The 11,287-nt window shown below is 36.4% G+C and overlaps 1 protein-coding gene across 4 annotated transcripts in view; it reads right to left on the bottom strand.

The window, feature by feature from the left end:
* Nucleotides 1-38: 38 nt before the first annotated feature.
* Nucleotides 39-11,287, bottom strand: part of Flo2 (flotillin-2) — a 240,649-nt gene continuing 229,400 nt past the window's right edge. For all 4 annotated transcript variants that reach the window (XM_034972374.2, XM_034972375.2, XM_069500779.1 and 1 more), the window contains 7 exons: nt 10,765-10,997; nt 8,460-8,579; nt 7,352-7,459; nt 6,619-6,725; nt 3,182-3,365; nt 2,329-2,497; nt 39-1,547 (listed from right to left, as the gene is read on the bottom strand). In XM_034972374.2, coding sequence (XP_034828265.1) covers nt 1,498-1,547; nt 2,329-2,497; nt 3,182-3,365; nt 6,619-6,725; nt 7,352-7,459; nt 8,460-8,579; nt 10,765-10,997 — 971 coding nt within the window. In that variant the 3' untranslated portion in view covers nt 39-1,497. The remainder of the gene's footprint in view (nt 1,548-2,328; nt 2,498-3,181; nt 3,366-6,618; nt 6,726-7,351; nt 7,460-8,459; nt 8,580-10,764; nt 10,998-11,287) is intronic.

The following is an 11,287-nucleotide window of genomic DNA, read 5'->3' as shown; positions in this document are numbered from 1 at the left end:
ATCCACGTTGAAAAATGGATTAAATAAAACAAAGGAAATATTTTTCATACATTCATTTAAAAAATATTGGATCCATTACACAATCAGTACCTATTAGTACTGCAATAATATGACAATTATAATTACTATGAGTAAATAAAAATTACAGGATTAATATTATGGTAATAAAATTAATAACAAAATTTGTGCATTTAATAATTAATTAATTAATCAGTGTAAACTTATATTTATAAAAAAACTACACAAATTTCAAGCATTTTTCACGACGAGTTTTACGAATAGCAAATTGTCGTTCATCACAAAGTACAATCACATTCACAATTGTTAAACAACGGTAAAATGGTAAAATCTCCACAAACAATTTAAAAACGTGATTATAAATGTGACAAATAGGTCAACCGTTTGTGACAACACAGCTGCATATAAATTTTCTAAAAATGCTTTAAAATGCCAGATGTGTGAGGTCACAAAAGTATATATTGTATAGGTCAATTGATATTAAAAAACTGTTTGTGCTCATTAAAGCACAAAAGATTTCAAATATCTTATTTTGAACTCGCACTATTGTTAATGTGAATGTACAATTTGAATAAAATTGTAAAATATTCCTACGACAAAGGCAGTGTATGGGAACACTTTGTTTATTTTTTGTTGAATACAGTATAAAATCTAAACCTCTACAGTCTACAGTTACAAAGATTTCTTTTTTCTTTACAAAAACTTTAAGACACTATTCTCAATACAAATTTCCAAAGGATACCTATTTTGGAATAAAAAGAAAGTACACGTTACGTCATTACTTGTATCAACTTTTTCTCAGACTTTTAGACAGAGGGAACGTCGAAAGAATTTAATAATACAAAGAAATAGTAGTAAGTATAAGACAAAGTCACTATTATACATGAAGTAATAAATGCTCGCTGGTGTGTAATATGATACAAACAATGACTGCTGCGCTAAAGAGCTTGAACTTTGACCATTTAACAATTAAAATGTATTCTGTGAGCTTCCAAAATACTACATAATAATATAGTTTTCATAATAAAATATAAAACATAGGTATACAAAAACTTATGTTAGGATCACTTGCAATTTTCACCTTTCAAACATATTTGTCATTAAATCAATCTGAAACCAGACAGTAATGATAAATCATCTTTTTAAAATTATAAAATCAGTGAAAAAGCTTCAGTTCCTTCTCTGTTTTTATATACTGCAAATACCGGTTACAAAAAATATTTACGTATATACAATATATGCATTTTGGCAGCACACACAATATTTTACGCTCATTACTCAGTACACTATCTACATATATTATTTTATAGTAAGACGGTGGTATCGTAACCTTGAGGTAATGCGAAAAAAAATAAAGATGTCTTTCAATATACTAATCTATTTGTTCGCGAGTATACTTTGTCTTCGTATGACCGTTTCAGTAGTAATCAATATTGTTGGTACATTTTATGGTACTCGAAATGAGGTAGCTTTTAAAATTTAGCAAGCTGTCACCTCCTTTTTCTTAAGAGTGGATGAGGATAACTCTTCTGTAACAAATAATAATGTTATTATTATTTATTTCATCGACAACGTGTCGTGTTGTGTCGTGATGGGTGGACGGATATGAGTTTAGTATTATGGCGAAGTCATTTAGTATGATTATGGATTGGCTTCATTGGCGAACATTCGGTAAATCTTCAGCAAACATTCGTTGGTGGGGCCGGTGTCAATCGTAAAATTTGACATTCGTAAAACTTTCGTGTTGAGGCGGCAATTTGGCCCGCATCAAAGGAAATAGGCGGCAATTTCGCCAGCATCAAAAGAATTTTGTTATAGGTAAATCCGCCAAACATTCGCCGATTCCCGAATGTGGTGGCTCTACTGGTAACTGGCTAGAAGATTTGCCGTTTGGCGAACTTTCGCCGAACTCGTCCAATCTCGAAACATTCGCGCAGGGGAGCCACTCCGTTGGAGATACATTAAAATGGAGTAGCGCGTCATCAGGTCTTGTGTCGTATCTCCCTATACCATACTAAATGTAACCAATATGTTCCTGACGTGTCACAACACAACACGCTAGTATATTTCTAGGATACGCACCTTGGCGTCCTGGCTTCGTTTTTTTGCATATATATTATATACCATAATTTTTTCGACATGACATTTCTGATGTTCTTTTTATACAAAGATCAAATTGATGACAATAGTAAACCGACGCTAGCGACATATTTTGTAAAATGTACTGATAAAGACACGTGCGGCAATAGGTTTTATGAGCTTAGATGTCTATCTACTCTTTTTATTTTCTGTGATTGACTTAGTTCTCACCTGAAGGGTGCAGTCTCTTCAGCACCTGAGTGAGGTCCAGCCCTGTTAGCGTGCGCACGGCCGGAGGGATGCCTCCGGCGAGGCGCGCCACTTCACCCGTCGCGCCGTTATCACCGACCAGCACTATTTCGTCCGTCTTCGCAAGTGGGGCCGATATTTCAGCCGCGATCTGTAGAAAGAGATAAACAGTTATTACCCGCGACTTTTTCCGCGTTAAATTTTTGTTAAGACACTGAAATCAAGTATTTTATTAGTAAAGTAGCCTCCAGAATGTAAGTTATTTCTACGCTCTGGATCCTGGTTGGTTCAGCGGTTTAGCTGTTAAAAAATGACAAACGGGAAGATATTTTCTTATCTTTACTATCTATACTTACCCATAAATAAAATTTGAGTGTGTCTGTAATTTAGAAATAAGTACCTACCTCATATTAAGCTCATATGGGTCATTTGAACTGTACGATAAGTGAATCACACATTTTTAAAATTTTTGCCAGTCTGTCCGTTTGTCTGACTGTTTGAACGGCCTAATCTTGAGAACGGCGGAGCCTATTTTACTTAACTTTCACAGACAAGTGATTAACAAAGGAGTACCGCAGGCTACTTTTTAACCGACTATCAAAAAAGGAGGAGATTTCTGAACCGACTTGCGTATTTTTTTACGACTTTATCCAATAAAAAATTGGATTCCAACTCCTAGACTGGCTGATCTATCAACGCACAGCTCAAACCACATCGGATCGGGCTAAAATTTGGCATGCAGATAGCAGTTATTATAAAATATATAACGTAGACATCCGACGAATTCGCGGGTATAAGCTAGTTACGAGTATAATATTAAAACGGTGATACAAACCTTGGGCAGAGCTTCAAGTACGAGAGCCATGATAGCGGCGTCTCCATATTGCTTGTAGACCTTGGCCTTGGCCAGCATGCGCTCTGCATCAGCCTTGCCGACGTCCCCGATGGCGTGCGCTTCGGCCAGACCGAGCACTTTGATGCGCTCTCCGTCAGCTTTAGCCGCTTCCACAGTTTGGGTCCTAATACCAATACCGATTACAATTTAAAATCACTTTCCATCTCTACCCAGTACCCATATAATAAATGCGAAAGTATGTTTGTTGGTTTGAACTTCAATCACGTCGCAACGTAATTTTTTTGCATTGGTATAGTAAAAGACTTGGAGAGTGATATAGGCTACTTTTTAACCCGGAAAATCAAAAAGTTCCCACGGGATTTTTAAGAACTTAAATACACGCGGACTAAGTCGCGCGCATCAGCTAGTAGTTTGTCCTTCAATCATGTACCAACGGAGCAACGGATCGACGTGACTTTTGGCATGGGTACCTATAGTAAAAGACCTGAAGAGTGACATATGCTATTTTTTATCCCGGAAAATTAAAAACTTCAAAATATGACTGTGTAAGGAACAAAACTCCTGACTGAACAACTTCAATGTATGTGGAATCCGAAAATCTTTGCTATACCTTAGCTTAAACATCCAAAATCTTACAGTTACACAATTCCTCCATGTGAATAAAGTTGTAGATCTCTAATTACAATTTAATTATCAATACCAAAAATCGGTTTACAACAAGAACTCGTTAATTGTGAAAATCATCAAGTTCAATATTAAGAACTCGTCAAGAAGCGTTCTATTGTAATATGTACGAATTGTCAGTTTAAGTAACATAAAAATGCAACTCCTCAATATATCGAATTAGGTTGCCTGCACATCGGATTGAAAGAGAGGTGATGCAAAATTATGTAGGTTAGGTAGTTAAGCAATACGATTAAGACAATAGTATGTAAGATTTCTTTATTAGTATTGTTAGTCCATAAGCAAGAGTAGATCATAAGCCGGCTCTCAATAAACATCTTTCACCGTTGCCGCATTTAATTATTACCATACGGCCACAACATATCTCATGGCGACCCTTGCCAGTCGGTGCATGCCTAATCTAAGTGCGTGCACCGGCTGGGCACCGATCAAGAAGAAGACTACACAATTTTCAAAAGAATATTCAAGACTCAGCTAGAACAAAAAGAAGAAACTAATTCCACGTCCTGTATTAAAAATCAAGAAACACTAATATCAAGAAATAAGCCAAAAAAAATGAATCCATAATGAACAGAAGACATCTCAAGCTTCATTGATCGGCCCAGCATCATCGTGCGTCCAGGATTATCCCGGCCACAACTAGGAGGTGTCCAGGGTATTCCCGGCCCAGTTCGAGGAGTCCAGGGTTTTCCCGGCCCACCAAGAAGATAGAAGAGGCGCAGACTCCAGACCTCCGGACCTGATGAGCGAAATCACCCCTGACGACGACGGCGATTACACGGCGGTCACGAAATTGATTAATAAAATGTGTCGCTAACAGTTAAAGTAAGTGCAATTTATCTCTCGTAATGGGCAAATAGGTAGAATGTGTAGGTATTGTAATTTTTTTTTGGGTAGATAATTTAATTTTGTACGTATAGGATAGGAGAATATTGGTAATTTTTTTAAATAATAAATAATACTTGCTCCACTATCTACTCATAAGTTCCCTTCGTGCTTCATTTGTAAGATTTTATATAGTGTGTAGGATAGTTTAAAATAATAATGGATAGTTAATAAATGAATAGGTCCTTACTTCTTTCGTAAATATTCGGTGTTAAAATGGAAATATAATAATTCAGAGAATTATAACGGTGTCATCGCGTGGTCAACGACACACGCGTACCCGAACATTTTGTATTGTTATACGAGACAATGGTTTTGCTCGAGATGCAATTTGCAAATACAAGGAAATGAATATGAAATAAGGAGAATTTTTTCCTTACAGACGTTTTTCGTCTAGTTTCGTGCTAGTTTTAACGATATAAGACTTTATTCGGCTTTGACAAATTAGGACTCTGCAAACCAAAGGCTTGATCACCCTTCGGCTGTAGAAGTGCTAGGTATAAAATATACAATTATTTATTTTGGATTGAGACATACTGACGTAGGAAGATGATTGTTATTTATTTATTTGGACGCGATGTTTTGCGCATATTTAGTACCTCCTCATTCAACTATATATTTGTCTAGACTCTTGATCATTATCTACCGCGCTGGTGTTAGTGAAAGACCTAGAATTTTTATGAAAAGTTGAATGTTAGTGAAATACTTATTGAAAGAAAATATAAGTTTGATGAAGATTATAAGTGTTATGAAAAATGCTCGCAAGCATGTTATGTTAAATATTAATTAGGAGAGTACGCGCCGCGTTTGTTGATTTGTTTATTTATTTGTATTATGTGAAGAAGTAACTTGAAAGGAAGATGAAGACTAGGAGAGATTTATTTTGACTGTCCAGGAAATATGAATACCTGAGATGTTTACTTAATAATAGGTATTATTATGGGTTTTAGAATAGAAACCTTATATTTACCGTCTTACGACGATGCTATACGACAGCTGTATACTGATGATGAGGACGATTTGATAGGTCAAAGAATCTTTTGAGACAACTAAGTCGATTAGTGAAATCGGTACCTCAGCTTATACATATCTAATACCTATGATGGTATTTTGAGATTATTTTATTATGATGAGATTTTTCGAAACTTTTGTAAAAGTTAAATCCTTGACTGTGCACTTAATAGATTACGATTTTTATATTTATATAAGTAAGGTTAAAAGTATGCCCATACGAAGTAAGAGATAAGATAAATTGCACTTGAGCACAGGAAGTAACGATAAAAAAAAATGTTTCCTTACATAATTTTAATTTTATTTAGCATTAGATTTTATTTTTGTGATTGTCATCATCTTTTCTTCTGATTCGATGTAGCGTCTAGCATTTTTTTTCTTTTAAGGGGAGGGGTAACCGCATACATTTTCAGGGGAGTTGTAATATGTACGAATTGTCAGTTTAAGTAACATAAAAATGCAACTCCTCAATATATCGAATTAGGTTGCCTGCACATCGGATTGAAAGAGAGGTGATGCAAAATTATGTAGGTTAGGTAGTTAAGCAATACGATTAAGACAATAGTATGTAAGATTTCTTTATTAGTATTGTTAGTCCATAAGCAAGAGTAGATCATAAGCCGGCTCTCAATAAACATCTTTCACCGTTGCCGCATTTAATTATTACCATACGGCCACAACATATCTCACTATTATTAAAGAGATCAGTTCATTAACTTTACTTGATTTTTTGTAAATAGAGTTCTTGCTATGGAAGTAGGCGTCAGCTTTTCATTAGTTCTATGGTTCTTGTAGTAAACCGACAGTATTTAGATTTAATCATTTAACCAACTTACCGTTTCCCTTCGGCGATGGTCTGCAGACGGTAGGCTTCAGCCTCAGCAGGCAAGCGGACAGTAGCTATCAGTTCTTCCTCACGGCGCAGGATTTCTTGTTGTTCAACCTGAAAGTAAAATAAACCAATGCTATTAAAATTATCAATTTATTTATTGATATTTTATTTTTGCGAAACAGTCATCTTTTGAAATGATTGATCACCTTTTCAAATAATTGAGCTTCTTTCTTTGAATTTTTTAATGTGTTTTTAGGTATATTAGTACATACCCAATAGAACCTTCTGATCTGACCCAACCTAAGATTTTGGGCGGACAAATGGCCTTAAGTTCGGCTCTATTAGCCTAATAGAACCTAAGTGCCCGGCCTGCGGCTGAGCACATGATTATTCATGTTCTAATCTAACTTAAGTAAAGTAAATGGCCGGTCACGTTATAAAAAGATCATTTATTTTTAAAAAGTACCAATTAAAGGATTGACCAAATTTGATTTTAGAGGATCAAATAATATTATCCCTTAAACTACTACCTACTGATTAGGTATCTATCTCAACACATTATGATTGTGTACATCATCATCAACATGATCAACCCATCGCCTGCTCACTACTGAGCACGGGTCTTCTCACAGAATGAGAAGGGTTTGGCCATACTCCGATCACCGTTACTCAACGATCAAGTGATTGTGTACAAAAACGTTTTTTTTATACCATTAAAAAAAAATTGTTTTATTTACCTCGATTTGTTTGCGACGCTCTACAACTTCGATTTGTATTTCTTCGTTTCGTATTTTCTGTTTGATCTTCGCGGCCTGCAGTTCGTACGCTAATGCGGATTCCGCTTTCTGAAAAAAAAGATTGGAACTCTTGCTTGAACATCAATATCATCATCGTCAACCGATAGTTGTCCAATGCTGGACATAGTTCCATTGTAGGGACTTCCACACGCCACAGTTTTACGCCGCCTGAATTCAGTGGCTCGCTGAGGATCATTATTTCATGTCGCAACTCTAGTGTCCGACCGAATTTCGATTTCGGGCCGAAACCGATTAATTGGCTATCGCCACAACTTTCCGCCCAGGCCGAAGTCAACACTGAAATTTAATGACTTGAAGAAATTAAGTACATGATTGACTATAAGTGAAAGGAAAAAAGGAACCCTTATAGGATTACTTCGTTGTCTGTTTTTCTGTCTGCCGTGTCTGTTAAGAAACCTATAGGGTTCTTTCCGTTGACCTAGAATCATGAAATTTGGCAGGTAGGTAGGCCTTATAGCACTCGTAAGGGGACAAATCCGAAAACCGTGAATTTGTGGTCAAATCACAAAAAAATTAAAATGTGTTCATGAACAATAATAATTAGTATTTTCAACTTTCAAAGTAAGATTAATATACCAAGTATTATATTATGAAAAGGCTTTACCTGTGCATTCTAAAACAGATTTTTATTTATTTTTATGAGATTTTGATATTTTATCGTACAAAATTATGAAACATACGACTGTAGTACGGAACCATCGGTGCGCGAGTCGGACTTGATCGGTTTTTTTAAGTTTATATCGACTGTCTTGTTGAACTTGTCATAAATATAGAACCTTGAATACTGTCCACCACGCGCCGTCTCTTCCATTACGAACTCACGCATTCGTAACAGTTCGTTCAATTTTGGCACTTGCTGGAAACTGTCAGCTTCGGCGAAAACTTCGGCCCATTTTGGCCGTAGCCGAAGGATTGGCCGACGGGGGTTTCAATAGCCAAAGTGACAGACGGACACTATATTTTTGCTCAAGTATGTTGGTCCATTAGCTACATTCATTCAAGGAGTAGATATACTTGGCATACTTACAGCAGTATTGACTTCCTGGTCGAACTGCGCCTTCTGCAGCTTGTACATTCTGGCGTTGTCTTCTATCCTGGTGTCCATTGAGTACTTCACGTCCATTGCAGTCTTCTCGCATTCGGCTTCCTTGTATATGCAACATAATATTAATTTTCAGGTAATTTTTTTAATAAATCGATTGCCTGCATGCGTTGCAATGTAACCTAAACGACAACAACTGTATGAAGTTTCAACTCAGTCGGATGTTCATCTAAACGCATATGAACCAACAGACAAGACAGATAGACAAACACAAATCATTATTTGTCATAAGAAGTGCAAACTTATCTGGGATTAGTCTGGGATATACAAACAGGAACAAATGGTATTAGGTGTATTTCAACAAACAATTCATTTGAAATACACCTAATGCAAGAAGCGAGAATAACTTTTTTACACATGTTTGTTGGTCCGTCACAGAAGTGATTACTAAAATCGAAATGAATCCAATATTCTTTTTTTACAAAGATTTCTTAGAGGTTAACGCTTTAGCGGGCACGTCTATAAATTACATAATTACTTAGGTTCTAAAATACGCTATCGCTACTTTGGCTCTACTACCACCATAATAATTATTAAGTATGTCAAATGATGATATTTAAGACCTTGTACTCAATCATACCAATCTCGATAGCGAGCCTTACGGCAGACCCATTTTTCCATTTAACACACATAGATGGCACTGGTCGTGAAATCAGCCCCCCAATTGTGTAAGAATAACCATTTCATGGCTATCGCAATCGTCAAGAATTCTGCCCTTTGATTGGCTGTGAAAAAATGTAAACAGCAAATCAACCAATCAAATGGCAGAATTTCTTGACGATTGCGATAGCCATGAAATGGTTATTCTTACACAATTGGGGGGCAGGTTCTGCCCAGTAACGTTTAATCATTATAAATCTGATTTTTTGGGGTCACCTGTGACCCGCTTTTAACTAGATCGTAAATATTGGAGTATCTACGTGTATCTCTCCATCGAATTATTCAAACGGAATATTTTCGAGCAACATCGGTACATATAAATAGGTACCTAAAGCATATTTATGCATAGCTGTTTATCAATTAAACCTTTAAGATTATCAACCAATTAAATTAGGAAATATAAGATTGAACCTGACCTTTTTAAACTATCTAGCCATTGTAGTCACTCTTCCTTTAATAGAGTTAGACTTAAATGTATAGGATGTACTTTGAAGTTTGACTTTGGTTTTGATTAAAACGAGACAGATCACACATAAATTTGTCTCGTTTTAACTCTTAAAGTCTGGGCATAGTCAAAGTACCTTCGCTCTGTAATACCTAAGTGAGCCTTAGAATATACGATACAGCATACGATAAGTCGTAGTCGTAAGAGAGTAAGTTTTAGTTTTCCTATCCGAAAAGCTGTTAAACCCTTTTCGAGAGTGACTAATGGCAAACTGCCAAGGGTGAATTATAGAAATCTGCAAAGGGTTTTTGTGAACTAAGTACGTACGGACAAAAGAAATAAATTGTTGAGCAATAAGGTCAACATATTAAAAATTCCGTGTTATATGAGATGTAATCTAGTTGCAATATTATAGAGGTAGGTATTTATTACAGAACAGTATACATACATACATACAGTAATATAGTATAGAACTAACAAATAAACCTGGAATAGCGGTGGAATAGTTATACTCTGTTTTGTCTTTTTCCTTCAAATGTCAAATTACTGATGACAGAGAAAGACAAAACAGAGTATAACTATTCCACCGCTATTCCAGGTTTATTTGATAGAGGGTTAAAGTATATACCTAGTATGGCTGTATCAATTTTTTTATTACTGTGTAAGTAGATATGTCACCGGCAAATACGGCAATTGATTGATTAATCAAAAATGGTTATAGAATATAGACTTTGTTTGTGGATTACAATCTGTGCGACCTACCTTCGTAAGAATGTTGTACAAATAACACGCCATATTAATATTCAATTGAACAATTTATTACTCATCGTTTTACTATAACAATCTGCACTCATGTACTCAGTAGGTATTTTATTAAATGCGTCACTTAGATCCAGTTTCATATCGGGCGCAAAGGAAAACATCGCGAGGAAACCTGCATGCCTGAGAGTTCTCCATAATGTTCTCAAAAGTATGTGAAGTCTGCCAATTCAAACTTGGCCAGCGTGGTGGATTACGATCAAACCCTTCTCATTCTCAGAGGATACCTGTGATCAGAAGCGAGCCGGGGCGATAAGCCGGGTTGATCCTGATGACGATAACGTAACTCATGCAACTGGTCCTTACTTGTATCCCAGCATCCCTATTAGCCTGAGCAACACCAATGTCAGCGTCTCTCTTCACGGCCGCCGTCTGCGCCTTGCCCAAGCTGGCCAGGTACTGCACGTCATCGTACACGTCCTTGATCGTGAAGGACAGAATCTCGATGCCCATCCGCCCGACGTCTGGAGCCGCCACTTCGCGGACCAGCCCCGCGAACTGGTCTCTGTCCTTGTACACCTCTTCGACTGTAAGCGTTCCTGAGGAGAGGAAAAAAGTTTCTTTATTTTCACAAGAATCTATTAGTGAACGGCTTACGAGCCATAGCAGATTTTAACCCAAAGTAAGTTTTGAGTCATTATCCACGTTAATGCAAATTAGAGGTCATTCATTAATGGGATAGCGCTTAATTGGATAATTTATAGCAATCGAGTTTAAGGTGTAAAATTACCAAAAATACTCCTAGATTTTCTTAAGTGGGTCATTGTAAGTAAATATTATATTTGGTAGGGGAAGTTGGATAAGTTGGCAAATCAATGAATTTACGAAT

Source organism: Maniola hyperantus, chromosome 9 (genome assembly GCF_902806685.2).
Source record: "Maniola hyperantus chromosome 9, iAphHyp1.2, whole genome shotgun sequence".
Classification (NCBI taxonomy): domain Eukaryota; kingdom Metazoa; phylum Arthropoda; class Insecta; order Lepidoptera; family Nymphalidae; genus Maniola; species Maniola hyperantus.
Note: the sequence above shows the minus strand (reverse complement) of the source record. Positions and strands in the feature narration are given on the sequence as shown.